The 21,838-nt window shown below is 39.4% G+C and overlaps 1 protein-coding gene across 1 annotated transcript in view; it reads left to right on the top strand.

Annotated features, from left to right (window-relative positions):
• Positions 1-13,634, top strand: part of LOC122713353 — a 49,844-nt gene extending 36,210 nt beyond the window's left edge. Inside the window, exons 2-3 of the mRNA XM_043933714.1 lie at positions 6,629-6,872; positions 10,463-13,634. Coding sequence (XP_043789649.1) covers positions 6,629-6,872; positions 10,463-10,782 — 564 coding nt within the window. The 3' untranslated portion in view covers positions 10,783-13,634. The remainder of the gene's footprint in view (positions 1-6,628; positions 6,873-10,462) is intronic.
• The last annotated feature ends 8,204 nt before the right edge of the window (positions 13,635-21,838 follow it).

The following is a 21,838-nucleotide window of genomic DNA, read 5'->3' as shown; positions in this document are numbered from 1 at the left end:
CGATATTGTACTACACATATATATATATATATATATATATTTTCCACGAAAAAGGAGTATCAGTAGCGCGGGCGGACACGAGTATAAATTATTAACAAACGCGGTGAAGTGAGATACGGAGAGAGGGAATGTGGACAATAAACGAAAATTTATCCGCGAATACCGACACCCCTATTCGATGTCGTTTATATCCCGAAAACTTGGACAAAGGGAATATTTATCGCTTCCTTTTATAACAGTAATTACGCAGCTTTGTCCCGTCCCGTTGTCCGGCCGTGTTCCACCATCAGGATGAAAAAGTGATCGGGAGGAGGATTTATTTTTTTTTTTTTTTTTTTTCCTTTTTTTTTCAACTTCGATTCCGAAAGCACGCAAGCACGTATGTCCCGCACGTTGTCACGACGGTTAACCGTTTTTACATTTTTGCAACGTTTAACGACCTTAAGCTCGTTGTATGCGCGAAATTGGCGACGGGGCACGGCGATTTTTTCGTAACGAAAGGCAAACCAACTCCGGTGAAAAGAATTTCGTCGTGTCGCGTTTCGTTGTCGCTCGTTTTTTTCCCGTCCGAGGGCTTGTTGCTTTTATTAACCCCCTCCTCTCCCTCCCTCGGTGTTCATTCAGGACGAACATTTTATAATAAAACTGAAAATTTACGCGATGGAGAAATCCCTCCCTCCGCGTTCTCTGATAATTGGCTTCCAAGTTTTTCCTTTTGCGCGTTTTTTCGTTGGTTACTTCTCCATGCAAAAAAATGTACGAACTTAATCCGTGCTACGTTCACAGATGAGACGGAGGGGGGAGGAAAAAGGAGAGGATAAAAAGAATTAATAAATTGCGATTACACGAGTTGAATTTATACACGCGTTTTCCATGGTTGCTGAAAGTCGCGATTCTTCCAGGGTTTGTTCCAATCTTGGCTTGGCGACCTCTTCCTAGGTTTTTCGAAGGGAAATTTTCCTTCTCCGTGGAAAATCTGGAAAGCTCGAGAGGGTAAAATTAGATCTTCTTGAAAATCGTACACTTTCCTTTGCAATTCGACGATCGAATTACTCTTCGGAGCTTCCTAATTAAAATCCATCGTCCTCTTTCCTTCGTTTCTTCTCCTCGTTTCTCGATATTCAAGATCAATTCCAGACAGACGGAACGGTCGATTCGTTTGCGAACAATCAATTAACAAGAGGCTGCTCCACGGTGGTGGTTTTATCGGGGGCATCCGAGTTCATAGAGGGCAGATGGAAATCTTCCGAAACTTTCCTAATTACTTTCGTTCGATTCGATATCAAGGCTATTGCCGCGTCGCCACTCTTACTTAACTCTCCGATTACCTTTTTCCCATCGTTTTCAAAAATCTACATATCTCATCCGTCTCTGGATTATCATTAAGATCTTCGATGATCGGATCGCTTTCGTTCGTGCTTGGAAGAAGCACAATCGTTCGTTCGTGGAAATTTTTTTAATCGACGTTTCTTTAAACTCGAAACCTTTTCGAAACCTCCTCGAGCTTTCTTTCGATAATCGTTTGTTTTCGAACGGCGCTTGTCCACCGAACGGCGTCCTGAATTACGAGAAGCAAATCGAGCGAATAAACGAGATGGTTGTTGGTAGTGATTCGAGTAAGAAAAAAACCGGTGGCCCGCACGTGCAAAATGGGGTGACATTATTAAATTTCTTCCGGTTCTTTCCGCAACGCGCGACGCAACGTGTCGGAAAACTGCACCGCCGCTGCGTGCGCTCGCACGTGTCGTGGAAATAAAGTTAAAGTACTGAATCAACGCTTGGTGGCTTGGCATTTTGCTACGATACGCGGCAAACTACGTTTCTTCTTCTCGCTTTTTTCCTCATTATCGCGATTATTAATCGCGATACCCTTCCTCTTTCTCTGAAAAAAATGAGGACAAACGTATAATTTCTCTTCGAAAATGACACGAATCCGAAGTTGACGACTAAGTAGATCTCAAAGAGTTTACTTACTGGAGGATATTTCGGTGTTATTCGGCTAAGGTAGGACACATAGTGCAACGAGGCCTGATTTAATATCGTTTCCATGCTTATTACCGGATAGCTTCAAAAAGTTGCGCGATACACGAGGAGTTCCCTCGAAAATAATTACTCCGCGAACAGAAATTAAACTTGGCGCGCCCTTTTACCCACGACCTCGAGGGGGGAGAGACGAGGGAGGAGAGAGATAAAGGGGATGGGAAACCGCCGGAAACAGGCAAAATATTATTCCGAGCGCGGTGGCTTGCATGAACTATAAATTTCCACTTGCGTTGAATTCTGTTGCATCGCAAGAAGCTACGTATCCTCTGATGGTGCCAGTATAGAGCCTCGTTTTTCCCTTTCCGGGAGAGCAGGGGAGGGGAGGAAGGGAAAAAAGCATGCACGTGAAAAACACCGGGGACTATGAAATAGACATAATTTTCTCTAATGTATTCATAAGACGAGAGAAAAAGACCATTCTACCTCATATTAAAGTATTATTCGGTTTATTTTAAAGCCGAAGGCTCGTTTTAAACGCTCGTTCCCATATTATTTCGATGAAATAAAATTAAAAAACAATTTCAGAACAATTTTCAGAAATTAATAATCCGATGCTTCTCTCCCCGGGGGAGAATCATATTTGGAGGGTTCGAATAATTTAGAAGGTTATCACGTGACGCGTTGATATCGCAACTCCGATATCTCGAGCCGCCAATTTATATCTTATACGCGATCAGATTCGGTTCACGTTTCGTCCTCCGTTGGCTAGAAATCGTCCCGCCATTTATCACCGATATTGCTTCATTTACCGCACGGTCACATAGGTCGGACAATGTTCTTTTATGGAGGTAAAATTCGCGAGAACGCTTGCAAAATTGCACAATACAGGGGACAGGATCAGGGAAACGGTGGGGTTGCTTTCGTTGCGCAGGATGGAAAATTAGCGTAAATCAACGTCACCGAGTTGGACTCGTGGTGGAATACTTATAACGAAATTATAAATATATATATAAATATTTATATATATATTTATAAGAGTATAAAGAGGATGGGAAATTTGGGACAAAGGTATACCAGTGAGGATCGAAGATATAGAGCATGAAAGAAAATTAAGAGATAAAAAAAAATCTCTTCGCGAAATCTGATCAAACGCGGAAATAATCACGTTCGTTCCGTGTTATTTATAAATAAATGATCGTATCCTCGTTACCTCCCCCTCCCCCGATTCCCCCCCCCCCCGCGCAAATCTGACACGTGCAAGCGTGACGAATCAATTACCATCCATTTTGTGTACATCGAAAGCAACGATTTAATCGATTCGAGCGTACAATCGTTCCCCGCGTTATATCAGAGACCGTGTAATTTTCAGTGGTGGACCGTGAACCAATTAAAGTAATGAACAAGTGAATTTGCCTATGGGGGATATATCGAAATATTTCACCCTTGTTTCGAAACCCCCCCTCCTTCCCTTTCCCCTCATTATCGTGCCCATTGCAAACAAATTATCGGGGGCCAAAATCGCTTCCAACCCTCTTTCCCCTCACCCCCTCCACCAAATTTGCGATCAAATCAAGGAGGAACGTGGAAACTCTGATACGAACGAAAGGTACGATTTCTTCGACGGGGAGGGGGTATGCACGTATGGTCGGTAATTATATTCTAATATCCCTCCCGGCTGACAAACGGCCGAGAGATAGATGGCGAGATAGCCGTTGCAATTACCTTTGAAAAATGAATACCGGTGGTGGTTTGGCGCGGGTTTGTTGGAAGAAATATCCGCGAGCTGGGACTAAGGTCCCGTGCGCTCGTCGAGGCCGGATACCCTCCTTCATAAAACCGGCGCGCAACGCAATTACCGGGCCATGAAGCCCGGTTTAAAGTTCGTTTTCCGTTCGCAATTCCGGATCCGGGCCGGAACGAATGGCCGGCCGTTGTATCAGTACCCACGTTGTGTGTACCCTTTAATAAATCGCCTCCTCGTTCGTTCCTCGTTCGACCACCAGCCATTTTCGCGTCCCACCCCTCCACCCTGTGTTCCTGACATTTGTTATTTTAATTATTTCGCCGGGTTTTATTGCCGCAGTTTTTTTTTTTCCTTTTAACGTCACGCTAGATATCCTGACTGTGCACAGTCCTTTCATTTAAATTGGTCAACGACTGTGAACTGTGGGTGAAATTATGTTTTAGCTTCGAAATTGCGTTGGAAAATCGCCACTCGAAACGAATCATCGCTATTGAGTCAAACAAAAGTTTTCCTTTTTTTCTCGAGGAAACGGGGGGTTTGTATCGGGTTTTCGTGTCCGGCGGTTAATTGCCACTCGAAATCTTATTGCCGTCGCTTCGATTGGTCGCGGCCATATCCCCAGGAATAATTAAAAGGATTCTTATTGGGCTATACGCAAAGGGGAATAAAATTGTTATTGATCGTGGCGGGATTATAATGGGCGGTATCGATTTGATTGGAAGGTAAATTTCATAAGAAGCGGCGGATGAAGTGGTGCGATGGTGCGCCGTGGTGGTGGTGAACGGATATCGGAATGCCAGTCATTCCATTCGTTAAAATGGCGGCTCGATGACACCGGGCTCGAAATGCGTGCTCATCCGCCGGATGAAATCGCGGCAAATGAGATTCCATGGGGCTGGCAACGTTTGCAAGACTTTTAATTACTTCGGTGAGCCGGGTTTTGTCCGTTTCGCCCGCTGATTATGCATGTAGTCGCCCCCGTTAAGCTGTCCACGCTTCCCTGGATGTAGGTTGAAAATGCTCGTGGACCGCGATCGAATCGCACACTTGACTCCTTTATTTTCTCGTTTTTTAACAAATTTTTGAAACATTTTGACAACATTTTTGACAATTAGATCTCTCCTTCAATCCAAAGAATGCGAATACTGAATTGATTAGATGTAATTAACGTATAATAAATCGACGGATTTTTAAATTTCTTTGCTAGGTTTCGATTCGAATATACTCGTCGAAATAATTAATTCGATTATTAGAAGATTAAATCGGGTAAAAGATTCCACATGATTGCGTTATCGATACCGTCAGTTGGTCCGCTACGAAACGAGCATAACATCGAAATTCCTTCAAAGCAAACGTTTGGGTACCAAGATTTCGAGACGATTCCATTCTATATCCGATCGATATTATTTCACCTCGTTTAATCACGGTTGACTCGGTCGACCAATAAATCGTCCCTAATTTCATTTAAGCACCAGAATTATCCGTTCCTTGGCCAAAATTTATGGATTATCTCGTCGAACGATTTCTCGCAACACGAGAATCGCATTTCATTTTTATCGTTTCATTTTTATCTTCATTTTTTGTTTTAAAATTTAATAATTATCGTCGTGATCGTCAATTTCATTTCTTTTTCCAATTTGTTCAGTTTCGAGAAGTTGGAAAATTGTTTCTAAATTTTGAAAAAAATATATAGTTTTATTTTATCGAAAGTCAATGGAAAATGAAATGGCGATTTATTAAACGATCGAAATTTCTCGTTTCAAGCTACGAACGATCTCTTGCGGTTAGTAGCAACTGATTGCTTTTATAGACTTTCGATTTTAACGTGTTGTTAAATTTAGAAACGAAACTCTCGATAAATCGGCCGTTTTAATTTCAATTGATTGCACCGTCATGATTTCCCGTCTTTGCGTGTTTTCTCTTCCGATTAAATTAAAATTTTTAATGCCGTATTTAATCGCATTATATCCATACGTTTGTTTAATCGTATGTTCGATCGTTAATACGCGGATTGATTTTAAAAGGAAACAGAATTAATTAATATATTTATGTAGGCGAATAACTTTTAATAAACTCTGATCCGAATAGACACCGGATTTAAAAATCCACGAACGAGCCTGCACGTTCCCAATTTTTTAGTCGAAAACTGTGTACCGTGATAGTCGATATCTAAAATTGAACAGGAAGATCGCGATATCTCAAAAATTCAACGTCCGATTAAAATTAGAAAACTTGTAAATTCCAAAAATATTGTCTCTTTTCTTTTTTTTCTTAATTACCCTACTGTTTTAGGAAATAATTCTTAAACCGAATTAGAAAAAAAAAAAAAAATGAAAGGAAGATCGCGATATCTTAAAAATTCCGATTAAAATTAGAAAACTTGTAAATTTCAAAAATATTGTCTCTTTTCTCTCTCTCTTTTTTTTTTTTGCTACTATTTTAAAAATAATTCTTAAGCCGAATTAGAAAAAAAAAAAATGAAAGGAAGATCGCGATATCTCAAAAATTCAACGTCCGATTAAAATTAGAAAACTTGTAAATTCCAAAAATATTATCTCTTTTCTCTTTTTCTTTTACTACCGTTTTAAAAATAATTCTTAAACCGAATTAGAAAAAAAAGATGAAATAAAAATAAAAAAAAAGGAAAAGGAAACGGCAAAAATTGATTCGTTCGATCTGTTACGCAACAATGGGATTGAAACAACTTGGTAATCTCTGTAAATACCATCGATGGTAAATGCGTGCGGGCAGCAACATTCCAAGCCCCCGGTGTTGCTCGTTTCCTAAATCTAGCGGCCGAGTTTGGTTCCGGCCACGTTTCGCCGGATCGAAACGCGTCAGAGAGCATTTGCGTTTAGCACGCGAACGTAATAAATCCATTTGTGTCCGTATTGATTTCAGATAATGGGCAAGTGGTACGTGGTCGAGGTGTTGGAGCACAAAGTCGATCCATCGAAGACCATCGGCTCGTACAAGGTCAATTCCTGCCCGATCGTCAAGCTGAGAGCGGTCGAGAACACGTCCAAGTACTTCTCCTCGTTGAGGCTGTTGTGGACCGAGGAGATCGGCGACCTCGAGTACACTTTCCGGATACCGGACGTATCCAGGAAGCCGGGCTTTTGGATTTCCACGTCTGTGCAAAATGGTAAATCTTCGTGTTTCCAGCGTTTTTTTTCTTTTTTTTTTTTTTTTGAGCCGGACGGATACGTTCAACATTTCGAACGGAGAGAGCGGAGCTTGCGTGAAATTCGATGAATTTATGGAACGATTCCCGAGCTTTTCCCAATTGAAGAAAAAAGAAAAAATGAATAAATATAAATTCGAGAATAAATAAAATCTCCCTTCTTGTTCTTTTCGTTTCGAGTTAATATTAATATAATAACCGGTTTCCAAGTTTTAATATTTAAAAAGTCATTTTTCCCCCCTTTGTTTTATCTACGAAAAAGAGAAAGAATAAAAAAATGGTGCGAATCGAATGGATAAGCGTGATTCCCCAGCAAAGATTCTACTATCCGCGATAAATTTACCGAACGATTTTCTCTCGATCCGCGAGGATACCATTGGTGGCGCATAAAACGGAAGAATAATTCCCCCGTGAAACGTCCCAGGCGGTGGCGTAAAGGGGGGAAAAATAAAAAAAAAAAAAAAAAAAAAAAGACGGTAGTTCTTGCTCGAGTGAAGTTTCCTCCTCGATAGATAATAACGAACAGCTCGATAACTCGGAGCCACTCGGTCCGAGTTTCTTTCAAAGACGATTATCGTAAGCTGGCGATTCGAATAATTCATGGAACAGAAACGGAAGAAACGATCTCTGACCGAAGAAAAATTAAAAATAAAATTATAGGATTCTTTCTTTTTTGAAAGAAAAGAAAGAAAAAAAGATCGTTCATCTCGCAATAAATAAGACGATCGATATCACTCGTATAACACAGAGATTTTCTATATATATATATATAAATAAAGTTCCATCGTATCTCGAGTATCTAAACGTTTCGAAACTATAGAATCGAACTTCTAGACAGAGGAGTGTATCTATAAGAATCGTGTTTACCAATTGTCGGCTCCCAGTTTCAAAGCAGTTTCGACTCCCGACGATCGATGAGCCGTATAAATACGATAGGGACAAATGGGCGCGGAACGGAATATATCCCAGCTCGAGATCGAGATCGAACTTTCGTTCCCACTAAGTAAACATTCTGCAAACTGGACTTCCACTGAATGAAATTGATACGAGAATTTCGAGGTCCGATTGAAGCTTCACCAGTTCCAAAGGAATCACCGATCACTTTCGACTTTCGACTGAATTCGAGTCTCGAATTTTTCCTTTTTTTTAATTTCAAAATCCTCTCCAAAAATGTTCGACGATCTCTTTCGATGTCGGATCGAAGATATAACGGGTGAATGAAAATTTTGAAGCTCAGATCCAAAGGAATTACCGATCACTTTCGACTTTTGACTGAATTCGAGTCTCGAATTTTTCCTTTTTTTTAATTTCAAAATCCTCTCGAAAGATGTTCGACGATCTCTTTCGACGTTGGATCGAACGATCGATCGAAGACGTAAACGGGAGAATGAAAATTTCGAGGCTCAGATCCAAAGGAATCCACCAGTTCCAAAGGAATCACCGATCACTTTCGACTTTGACTGAATTCGAGTCTCGAATTTTTCTTTTTTTAATTTCAAAATCCTCTCGAAAGATGTTCGACGATCTCTTTCGACGTCGGATCGAACGATGGATCGAAGACGTAAACGGGAGGAGGAGAATCGAAGGGCGAGAAGAAGCGTATGGCCTGTGAAGCGCGAGATATGTGGGACAGTTGGTTAAACGGTGATCATAGGGGAGGACAGTTTCCGGTGAACGATCGCCTTCTAAGCGGCTAATTACCGAGGAGCTCTTGGGTCTCGGGAACAAAGTAGGAACCGGTGGCGGTAATTAAAGTCGTAAGGTGCATCCGATAACGATCTTAATGAATTCCAAGGTAGCGGGCGTGATTATCGGTTAACTGTCAGCAAGAATGGGGCCGAACGTGGTCTGCTCGCTCGTGGAGGATGGAAGTCAGCCCATCCAATTATGTCTGGGGATAGGGGTAGGAAATCCGCGAGAAACCGTCGACGCGGAAAATAATTTTTCAAAAGCCTCTTGCCAGGCTCCCTTTTTTTTTTTTTTTCATCTCGCGGTTCCATTCTTCTGTCCCGTATCCACGGACAGCGGGTAGTCGACGAGGGAACGTCGGCACAATACGTCCGTGAATCGAGGAACCCACCCTTTTCTCTCTCTCTCTCTCTCTCCCCCTTCTTTTCTCTCTTTATCACAAATTTATCCCTTAAACGCGAATATCGTATCGTTCTCGCGAATTTTCGTTTATTACCTCGAATTTATCTCATTTATTTCCCCGTGTTTCTTCTCTTCTCCTTTCCCCGTTTTTTCGCGTTTGTTCCACTTTTTCAAAAAAAGGTGGTGGAACAAAGCGTTATCCGATTTCCACGGAGATATCTCTTTGAGGATATCAAGCTTTGTTAAAAATTCCACAAATTCGACAGGCTTGCCGAAACAATGCGATCACGTCAGTTTTTTAACGATGAAATTTCGCGGCCGGCTCTTTGTTCGCTTTCGACGTTTGCTTTCTTCCAGTTGTCAATAGCAAATTCTCTCCCCCGTACACAATCTGGATAAAAAGGGCTCGACTTGGAAAATGAAAAATAAATCAAAGGAGTGAGCGAGAATCCGGAGTCTTAAACTCGTTCCCTGTTCTTGCAAAAGTCGTACGACGCTTTCACGTACGTTGTCGCGACAACGTAGCGACAACAAGCGTCGTCGAGAAAAATTAAACGAGAAACGATTACGTGGAAAACGACTCGTTCCATTCGTGTTGAAAATTCCTCGCCTTCTTGTCCCATCGGAATTTCACGCAATCGAACAGTTGCCGTATAATTAATTTTATGCGATTAAACGTCAATATCCCGGGGCTGGTGACCGTTTACACGATGAAATGGCTTAATGGACGACGCTGTAATAATACGATAGTGCTAGGGAGGGTGTTGACGTTATTGCGATTGGCACGTAACAGACGCGTGACAATCATTTTCCCAAGATAACAACACCCCCGTGTTGTTTTATCGCGTTTTCGAAATTTTCGAAAAATCGAAAATTCCGTTCCCTCTTCGAAATATTCCGTCTAATTTTCAAAGTAATATCCTCGCCTCGTGTGGTGATAATATTTTTCAAACGGCTGAAACAACCGTTTTTTTCCTTCCTTCTTTCTTTCTTTTTTTTTTTTTTTTCAACCTTTGAGAGAGAAAAGTAACAGCTTCTCTAAAATTGACACGAGCTCGAGCCTCGAATACGAGAGGCGCTCGATGAAAAATCGATGAATCGGCGAACAGAGCGGCGAACAGCGCCGTTGTAAATCCCTACATGACAATCCCTGTAATTCCGTCTCTGGGTATTCCTAATCAGCGGCGTAAGTGCATCGTCAACGACATAATGGCGTGGTAAATGTGACAGATTTCCATCGGGAGCACGCCTGGCATTCCCAGCCGTCCTATACAATAATCAGACCGATTCGCTGATTTCCGTTTCTGATTCCCCCTTCAATCCATTCCTCCCCCGATTTCAAACATGTTTCGTTTCGCATTCGCGTTTAAAATAAACGCGATAAATATTATTACTATTATTATTACTATCCCATACCTCGTTTCGAATTGAAAAATGAATCGATTTCCTTCCTAATTCAGGTACACTGGTGGAGAGGGGGTACAAGCAATTCAGCGGGAACGTGCACGTGATGAAGGCCGTTGCCTCGGACATGGTGCTGACTTTCTGTTCCCGGAACCCGGACAATCAGCTGTACTCGTTGCTACTCTCGCGGGAGCACATCTTGCAAAAGAGCGACAAACGAGGCGTGCACAATCTGCTCAATCGCCGTGGCCTCAAGATCATCAATATCCGGGAGACGTGCATGAACAACGCTGCCTGGAGAAGAGGATCCTTCGATCTGATCGGGTGGTTGGCTCTGATAGGGGTGTTATCCTCCGTTTTCTTCGGTTCCTGGTAGTGGTGGTAATAAATCGTCGAACAAGGGATGAACGAAAAACGGAACCGTGAATCGTTAGCTGTGTTACGTCGATCGTTATATCGTATCCGCCGTGATTCTAGAGATCTCTCGAATAAAATCTCTACTTGCTTACTTCTTTCTCGTCCCATTTGATCAAAGGAGGGGATTAAGGGTGGCGATTTTTGTTGCTCGATCGGGGAGGATCGAATTCAACGAAAGAAGAGAGAGAGAGAAAGAAAGAGAAAAGCTCCTCCTTAATTGCCAACGCAGCTAACGATTTCGCGTCCATTGCAATAAACCTCTTCCTCCCCTCCGTCTGCGGCGCAATATCGTAACGAGAATCCAGCCATCTCGACGAAACGAAAAAACTCGAATTTATCGTCGGCCTCGTGTGATTCGACCTCGAATGTGAAACCGGGACGGGAGAAGGATTGCACTGGTTGCCGTGTCGCGGGCGATTCTCGTTATTCTCGGCACGACGCCAGCCACCAAGGGAACGATCCCCGTTAGATGGTGCATCGTTTCGCGTCGTCCTCGCAGCTTCTTCCTGTGCTTATTATCGCGGGCCTTTGTTCCTCCGATGGAGCTGCCGACCCCTCGAGTCCTCTCGACTGAAACAACAACGGGCTCGAATTTTCCCCAACCACGTATCTACGATGATATATATGTACATTTACGTGCGATTATTATTCCATAATTCGAGGAGGGACCCGAGTGTTCAAATCGATCGATATTGTTGTAACTCTTTCAGTCCAGGATCGCATTCGTTATATAGAATATATATGAAAAAATTAGAGAACAAAGTTGTTTCTTTTACGAGACGTATCCAATTTTAATTATCGTTGGACGGGATGTTTTTTTTCGTTCATCCTATTTTCATTCGCGTCGTTTATAGAATTGTTCTCTAGAGTTTATTTCTTCTTGAAAAAAAGAAAAAAAAGACATATCAGACAAAAAGTCGTTGTTGTTGAAGAAGAGAAGTGGAAAAATGCAGAGGACAAAGATTTACTGAATAATGCGATGCCACGTAATTTGAAAGAGTTAAACGAAACGAGTTCCGCGAAGAACTCGCCGTTCCAGCGAAGATAATCCTCCTTTTCAAAAATAAGAAGGGGAGCGTTCCCGTGAAGATTAGCGACGTTAGATAGAAATGCATGTTGTATGTATCTCGGTTCGTGGATTTAAAAAGACAATAGTAATATATCAAATATCGATCGCGTCGACGAAGATCGATCTCGAGTAGCCGATTCTAAGATTCATCTGTTCCCGAGCGAAGAGAAGGGAGCGGTGCACAGAAGGGAGAGAGAGAGAGAGAGAAAGAGAGAAAAAGAAGAAAAAACCGAAGAAGCTGGCTCGATTTCCGTGCAACGTTCCTTCCATTCCGTACCGTGAAAGTTTAACGAAACGAAACGGCAGATCTCGTGACGCGATCGAAAACACGATTTTTCGCCCGACAAATATATTATAAACGGAATATACAAGAGGATGAAGCGAATAAATTAAAATATCATCGGGATCGAGTTTAAATAAATCGTGTTACGAGTGTTTCTCCGCGCGTCTTTCTTCTCTATCTCCGTTTTAGGATAATAAATAAAAAGAAAAAAAAGAAAAAAAAAAAAAGGATTATCATTCTAAAATTAAATAAAATCGCAATTAGCGCGAAATATTCGATCATCGAAATGATTTACGATGATTTTCCATTCCATTCCAACGACGAAGCAGCGGTGTACGATTGTATAAATAGTTGAATCTTATCGTTATAGATTTATTATTATTCGTATCGCGGTTGATCGACGATTTTTCGAAGATTGAATCTAAGCAGGATTAAAAAGATCGAGTAATCGAATTACATTCGCGTCCTTTTTGACTCGATCGCACTCGCTTTTTCATTCGTAACGCTCGAACGTTCACGCATACGCGCATACACACATACACACACACACACACATACATATACACACGCGTACATATCTTTTTATACTTAATCGAGATTCGTTGAGGCGATCTTTTTTATAATAAGGATCTTTGAATTCTGCCAGTTTTGTGTCTTCGTATGCCTTTTTATACGAGCAACATCCGAACGTACAAAAAAAAAAAAAAAATTTTATGCTTGACTTTTTCTACGCGCTATACCCGATTTCAATACGAATATTATACATTATGCTATTTGTGTCCGATATCATCCACGCCATTCTCTCTCGAACGATTTTCTAATATTTTATCCGACCTAGGATAAAAATGAATAAGACGAACTGTAGCAAGACTATCGATTTATATCACACACATCTTACACAGGCAGCGTGATGTTCTCACATGCGCGTCACATGTTTCATTCGAATATTTGTGAGAGCATAAACGAATGCGTTTGAACGAGCGTTGTTTAATGCGTTAAAAAAAAAAAAAAAAAAAAAAAAAGAAAAAGAAGAAGAAAAAAAAAAAAAGAAGCAAAGAAGCCTCCCGTGAAAAGGTAGCCGTCTCTACCGAGTCGAAAACGGGGAGGGATTGTTACGATTTGTTTGACAAGTTCAAAATGGAACCCTATGCGATATGTATATACATATCCTCGAATCGCCACAAGTATCGTCATCTGCGATGACGCGTTTGGCGATGGGATATACGCATATAGGGGTACTCGTTAAATTATTGTACACTTTTCGATGCCAATCGCAAGGGAGTACGCCGTGTTACGTTTTAAATGCTCTAGAGTCTTTATTTATTGTACAGAATGCTCGATATATAAATAAATGAATGAATATATATAAATATATATATATATATATATACATACAATACGATCTAGTACCTAATACGATATAATACGGTATCGCTTATTATGTGTATAAATATGGAACAATAAAAAAAAAATCACTTCGACGGTTCCGTGAATGACTTTATTTTTTCCACCAACCTTGTACCTTCTTCTCGTAAGTTTAAATATTTAATTGTCGAGCAGGGAACGCGAGTAGTGGAAGGTTATGATTTTTTGAAAAGGTCGAGATCCCTGGAAAGAGGTTAGCATTGGCGTAAAATCAGAGACAAGAGGCGAGGAACCCGTTTTTTTTTTCGGAAACCCGTTCTTCGTAAACGCGGCCTCCACTAAAAAAGATTAAATCTTTCGGCAACCAAGCGCCGGTAACTAACGTGCTACATTACCATCGTAGCTAGAACTAGGCGAGAGGAGAATGGAAATGTTCAGGAGGGCTAATAATTAAGGTTAATTTTGCAATTAACCTCAGACCCCTACGCGAACTGCATCGAACAAAACTCTATCTATCCTCCCTCCCTCTCCTTTTCTCGCTCCTTCCATCCATTTTCTTGTTTAATTTTCTTTCTCAACGCTCCTACCCTATCTATATTCTTTCTATTTCAACCCCCTCCCTCTCGTTGCTTAAACAAAGTTCTTACAAGCCCGAAGAAGAAGTTTTACGAGCCGTTCAACGAGCCACGATTACTTTGTCCTGATTCTTGGCAACTTCTAATATCGAGACTAATTTTCCATCTCGAAGGAAATTAATGCACCGCGCCTCTCTCTTTCCTTAAAGCGGAGTTAATTCCCGGAAATTCCGCGGAAATCTTGACTCGATACGTTTCTTCTTCTTCTTCTTCTTCTTCTTCTTCTTCTTCTTCTTCTTTTGGAGGATAAATTAGAAAACGTAGCGCAAGGATAGAGCCCGTCGACTGAAAAATCGAAAAAGCATCCGAGCAGAGGATGCTTTCATTCCTCTGATCATCCCTTGTCGTTCCCATCTCGGATCCATCCACCCTCTTCCTTCCGTTTCATCCACGATCATCTTCCTCGGATGTTCTTCCGTTACTCGATCCAGTGTTACAATCCGTTCCGACGACGATTTTGCCCGGTAGAAGGGTCAAAGGACAGATATTCGGCACAAAGGAGTACGAAAAACTACAACGTAGACAGATGACAAACGTAACATTATACAGCGAAGCTGTATAATTTCCTTATAATAAGAATCTCCGATGCTCCTTATTGTTTGTTAGAAAATAGATTTGATAACAATTGAAAAATAAGATACTCAAGACGTACTTAAAAGCCACCCGATACATAGACGGATGTTCACAAGTTGTGAAAGATATTAGACACTCTGGATCAAATGGGGGAGAATTAATTAATTTGTTCAAATTTAGCAAATGTTTCGATCGTCTCGATATCGATATCGAGGCCAACGATGAAATTTCGAGCGCAAACACGGGAGACTGGTGAAACAAGGATCTCGAAAAGAATCGTCAAAGGCCGTCGCCGAGAGAAGAGTTACGAGAGAAGGGTACGTTACGAGAGAAGGGTACGTTACGAGAGAAGGGTATGTTACGAGAGAAGGGTACGTGACTCTCTCGAACACGATTTTCGAACATTCGAATCGGCTACGACGAACGATTCCGGACGAAGCGCGCGTGGAACAATCGGATTCCCGAAACAACACGCCGATTAAACCATCAATGAGAATTAGCATTTTAATTGTCCCGTGGGTGTCTTATGGTTTTTCGCTCGGGCTTCAGGGATCACGACCTCTCGGCCAGCCGGAACAAGGTAAGAAATTAATAAATTAGCTAATGGCTCTACCGTTGATGAATCGGCCGATTCTAGACAGGAAGTGGAACGACGACGTTCGTCGAGGAAATTTTAGACGCGTGAACGCGTGGGATTGAGAGAGAGAGAGAGAGAGAGAGAGAGAGAGAGAGAGAGAGAGAGAGAGACATTCCTGGTGAAGCGGATACCACGATAGGATTAAGAATAAAATTATGGTGAAAAAGTATGTTGAAGCTGATGTATTTTTTTTTTTCAAGAATGTAGATAAATATGCAAAAGAAGAATCTAGGGGAAATGGGAATTACAGGTCGTTAGGTGGATAATTTTTAGACAAATTTAATTATATCGCTGTTCGATTTAATCGAATAACGAAACGAAGGAAATACTGGTAAAAAGAGAGAACAGAATCATGAAACAGAAAAAAAAAAAAAAACAGTGCGAATGTAACTTTTAATAGGAAACTAACGGGAATAGATAATGAAGGCGAGGAAGAAAATAGGAATGAGCGTACTCGAGTTCGTACCAGTTTTACGGAATACACGTTCGAGGAATAAGAATTAGATTCAATTACCGGCATTCAGCACGTGTCCAAGTTGCATAAAGTTTGTCTAAATTGCCACTTTGTGCGCGCCATTGCGTTGTTTTCCTACCAATTTGATGGTTCTCAAACGAGTCGTTAGTAGTAGAGCTCGTGTTTTGGTCAGGCGTCTGTAGTTAATACTACTTGCGATTTACGGTTTAAATATTAAAAAATCTACATGTGTACGTCTTTTAAAGATTTTATTTGAGTATAATTCTATCGCGCCTCTATCGCGACGTCGAGGAGAGCACTCGAGAGATTCCCTAACGAGAAAGTTAAAGTTACGGATCAAATTTAAACTTGTCCGTCGTAGAAACGAAGATTCAAACACGCGAGTGTATACACATTGCATACGTCATATCCTACGAGCTACTTTACATGCACGTCTCGCTATTACAAATTTTCTGGACAAATTGTATTCTTTGCACGTATTCTCTGAGAAGTCTCTCTCTCCTGCGCTGTTGCGCGGTTTTTCTATCGTGGAAAAAGTTTCATCTGCATCGTAAAATATTAAAAGTGTGCAAACATTTGTTCGAATGAAAATATTGGATTATTATTATCGCGCGAAGAAAATTATTATCGTTCTTTTCGATTCGAAGAAAACGTCGTATCTTGATTTTTAAAACCCCATTAAAACTTCACGGTTTTTGCCAAAGATCAAATAACCAAGTAACCGTGGACGCAAAATCCTCTTTAATTTCGAATCCATGTGGTGGTTTTTGTCGAAGGAACGAGAAGCCACTTCTCGAGAGATTAGGTTTCGCCGTTAGAACGAGCAGGGACAATTAGCGCAAGGCTAAGCACGTTTCAAAGAAATTTCACGCGAGTCGGCAACCCCGTGACACGTGTGGGAAACAGTGTGGCACGAGAAACTTCCAGTTGACACGGGGGTCGTACGTTTCCAGAAAACGTGCGTTTATTCGTGGCTCCGGAAAAACCCGTGGAAAATCTTGGCCGAGCTTTGGAAATATATTTCCAAAAATACCATATATCTATTGATCCTTGAATATGAAATAAAATAAAAAAAAAAAAGCATAAAGGTTTCGAATGTTTTGGAAATGGCTCGATTCTTCAATTCTCACATATACAATCCGGGTTATCGAACCTCGTTGAACGAGGTTTGGGAAATCGAGCAACATTGAACGTTTGCGAGAGTTTGCGATATTGTTACGCAACGCTATTAAATCACACGAAACAAGTTTTATCTATCTAAGCAGCATCATTACCTAAATTGTTGGCCTCCAGCAATTCTGGGCTTTAGAACGTAGTTACGAACCGTTTAATAATGGAGTCAAACATATCCGATCCTTTAAGCTATGGAACAATGTTACCCGACAACTGTTTGAAACTAAACACAGTAATATCGTAGTATATCGTAGGATATCGTTGCAAGTTAAGATTATATTATAACGAGTTTCATTAACATCGAGGAAAACGTTTGGAGGAAACGAATTAAGGGATCGATCATTCCTTTTTACCCAGTATTTTTTTCCATGTATTTCGATGCATCGAGATCGAGTATTGCAACGAGATTGCTTTTCATCAGTTCTGTGGCATTGATCCGCGCTTTGAATGGAGGGCGTTAGATATCGGTTATTGCCGGTTCGAGCGTGATCGATCATTGGGGTAGCAGAGCGTAAAGATAAACGTCTATATGAAGAGACCTGAAAGATTAGTTAAGAGCTCTTCTACCTGTCGTTCTTCACCATCGACTTCTTCAAATCCGAACAACTCCCATTTTATATCAATTAGAGGATCCTACTAATTAAACGAAGTACAAAAAGGCTAAAAAAAAAAAAAAAAAAAAAATATTCGAACGCCAAATGTGTTCCAAAATGTTGGTCTGATTCGTGTACACTCGCACAATAAGCGTTGCGGCAAACCATGGCGGAACGAAGGAAGGATCAGGATGAGGAGTCTGTTATTATTTACAATTCATATGCGCGCATAATGCAACGGGAACAAAGAGAATCCGAAGCAGTACCTTGTGTATTTATCGCTAGAGAGAAGAACTTTTATAATGGATAGTATACGAGCTGTTTAAATATTAAAATAATTCATTTCAGGTACCTCTTTATAATCGGGAAAGGGGGAAAAAAAAGAAAAGAAAAGGGGAGATGAAGAATGGTTTTTGCAGATTGGTTATGAATTTATAATGAAAAATTTAGGATCGCGAGCATATAATAGGTCGGTGTTTATCGGTATCTCGGGCAGAATTGACGTAGGAAAATGAGAATAATGTTTCTGCAACGACAAAGTGGATGGAATTACTCGTAATTTGGTAATGAGCGCGGCGAAACGGCGGCAAGAATCACCATAACCCACATCACGTACCCGTGGTCATATGCGTAATGTAATGCGCGTAATGCACGTAGGTATTACAACAATAGGATCTACCGATGCGTCGTTTACCGTATTTCCCTGCGAATTTACACACGAAGCCGCGATGCGTATAATGCGAATATATTATCCTATCTTCCTCGACAAATCTTTATTACTTTCTCTTTTTAACGAATATAAAACGCAACGGTCGAGTGAAAAATGGATTGAGACGATAATCGAGCGAGAGAAAGACAGAGACTAAGTGTAATTAGAAGTATAGCAGAAAAATGTTTATCCGATTCTTGGACAATGTTCGAACGACGGATGTGTGTGGTAAATATTTTTTTTTTAGAAAAAATTTGATATAAAACAATATAAGCAACAATATAATCGATAGCTAGAATTCGGCTTCGAGAATTCAGAATGTTCAGAGAAGAAGATGAAATAAGAATTTGTGGACGATGAAAGAATAGACCTCGAAACGTCTTCGGTCCCACGATCGTTCCTCAAATAGAATAGAACAATAGTAATCCAACGACAATTTGGTCAGGAACGAGCTTGTGAATCCGTTAGTAATACCCACGATCAGGATGGGACCACGATGTTGGAATCAGTGCAACGGCCATTATACCGAGGCAACGAGCTAAAAGAGCCACGGGACGGACATCACTTTCGGCTAGGTACATTCCCGATAAGGTTAGCCGATCTGTTCATTGCCATTGTCGTTGTCGCGCGGAATCGCACCGTTGTAAACTGTTTACAGCCCTCCTGTTCTCCAGTAAGTGCGCGCGCGCGTGCACACACACAGACAGGGTTTCGATCACACGTGCACGAGGCTTACGGCTGGTCAACGAACACGTCCACCCGGGTGGGACATAGGTCCACCAGGCCATGGATCGGCCATCCGTGGAAAATTCGCGGAGGCGTGATGCTCACTTGATCGTGAACAATTCCATCACGCCCAGATACACCCTGACCCCCTCTCTCTTTCTCTCTCTCTCTCTCTCTCTCTCCCTTTTTTCTCGTCGATTCTAAGTAGACAAATAACCCAGACACCTTGATCCTCTTCTCTTTTCCCCTTCGATACAGTTCCTCTCTGTTATCGTTGCTGTGTAATTAACTGCCTCGACGAGGATGTGAAATAAACGAGGACAATCGAAGGATAATGGCGAGGTGTAATTTAGGGTGTGATTACATCGAGTGCCAAGTATCGAGGAAGAAATTTAAAGAGACAATATTGGGAATCGATTACGATACTGTTTATCTTATTGACGCATTTTCCATGCGAGGGAGATTCGAGATGGTGGTGAATTTTAATATGAATTTAGTTAGAAATTGTCGAAGACGGGTTGAGGGAGTTGAGGTTTAATCGATATAGTTTTAGGAAAGAAAGGCTAGCTTTTAGAAAAAGCCAAGTGAAACTGTTAATAGAATGAATTGATATGTTATTGTATTATGTATCTTTTTTTTTTAGATAGAAGACAATTCTAGAAGACAGATTCTTGCTTTGTGAACTGATATTAAAAGAGATCATAACGATCATAAAGTACAATAATAAAAAGAAAATATGTAAAAATTAAAGATATTTCAAAAGTAAAGCAAACAAATTTACAATTAATTTTTTTTAAATTATATATGCTATAGAGGGATATAATTAAACGCAATTTCTTGTTCTATCTGTTCTCCATGCTAATCGTTCTCATCGTACAAATCCTTTGATCTAGGCTTCTTATCTATCTCGTCGTCTAAGACTTGTTATATGGATAGCTTTACTGATGAATTGTCCATTAACAGACTTTAAATGAAAAATCTTTTATTTTTTTACTCTCTCTTTTTTGTATCTATCATTATAGCGTTATAGATTTCAGCTTCAAATGAATACAATGAAAACTTTTGCAATATTTTTAATTCATCTATTGAAATTTTCGATCGCGAATCTTTTAGAACAAACCGTAACAAATATTCAATTTTCCCAAGGAAAATATTTTTCTATACATCGTACAAATCAAATCTGATCAGTACTCGAATTACATTGCTGAATAACACGCATAAACATAACGACGCAGATATATATATCAATATTACTATACTATCTACGAAGGCTTTTTCTAAAAAGAAAAACGAAGAAAAACGGTACGTATAACACGGTGGAAAACGTAAAATCGGTAGGGCATCGTCGAGAGATTTTGATTTTATTGCGCGCACGTAGCATCCTCTTGTTTCGCGTGAATCGCATGAACGAAATTTCGTGCTAGTGGCGAAAACCGCCTCTGTCCGCTTCGCCTTTCTCGTTACTTCTGTCGTTTTTATTTAGTCCTTTATCCGTTTGACCATCGCTTTTTCCGTTCCTCACGTCTCTGATTTTGACCTCGTTAACCACCGCAGGTTAGAAGCCAGCGTTTAATATATTTTTTTTATCATTGATGTTAAAATATTTTTAACGAAATCAATTTTATTTAAAATCAAAATTTATATCATATATATATCAGATATTTTTAACTTATTTTAAAAATATAATTATTTATTTTAAAAATAAAATTTAAAAATATTTGATATATAGGTTTAATAAATTTAATTTTATTTTTTAATAAAATTTTTTTAATAAAATATTAACAAGCTTATTTATAATATATTTCGTAGACACTAATACGATATCGTTTTATTTGGAAAAAATTTTTATATAATATAATAAAAAATGATAAAAAAAATAATAAAAGTATTTTTATATTATATTTCATATTTCATTTTTAAAAATGAGAGATTTTGAGATATTAAATGATGACAAAAATAATAAGAATTGAAAAATAATAGATAAAAACAAAAAATATTTAAATTATAGAATGCAAAATACAAAAAAATCCTAGATTAAATAAATATAAAATAACAAATAACAAATATTAATATACAAGAAAATCAAAATATTTATAGTCACTATATATATTATAAAAAAAAAAAAAAAATCACTTACCAATATTAGAAAACATGTATCTTATTACTCGTAAATAATATTATAATAAATTAATGCACGACTATATCTTCATTTGATAACGAAGTAATTCGACAGACAAGCGATTATATCGATAATGGCGCAAGTAGTTGCCTGCAAATTTTAAATATTCTATCAATTTTATTATTTTATTAATCTATTATACAAAATAACACTTTTAAATTGATATTTTAATAAATAAAAACTATTTATCAATAAAATTAATAAATATAATTATAAGTTTATATATATTGATATATTAAATTAATAAAATTATAAAATTAATCAATAACTGTGTGATATTAAAAATTATAAATTTTAATAATATTTCATATTGAGATATTCGTTCGATGTTTACATATGTGTGACTTTACGCGCCGAATTGTATATGATTGGTGGGGCGAGGCACCAGTTACGCTTTAACCATCGTACGGTATAGACGTGTTGAATTTTATAACGAGAATTTTATAATATATAATTACTTACCAATTAATAAACAATTATTATCAAACATCATATTTTCTTGCTTCTTATTTCTGATGGTTTCTATGAATTAATGAATACCTGAAACAAATTTATTTATTAAATTAGCAATTGAAAAAAAATTGATAAAAAAAAAGTA

The sequence above is a fragment of the Apis laboriosa genome, unplaced genomic scaffold (assembly GCF_014066325.1).
Source record: "Apis laboriosa isolate Shangri-la unplaced genomic scaffold, ASM1406632v1 scaffold23_cov150, whole genome shotgun sequence".
In the NCBI taxonomy this organism is placed as follows: Eukaryota; Metazoa; Arthropoda; class Insecta; order Hymenoptera; family Apidae; genus Apis; species Apis laboriosa.
The sequence above is the reverse complement of the archived record's forward strand: the minus strand, read 5'-3'. Positions and strand labels throughout refer to the sequence as shown.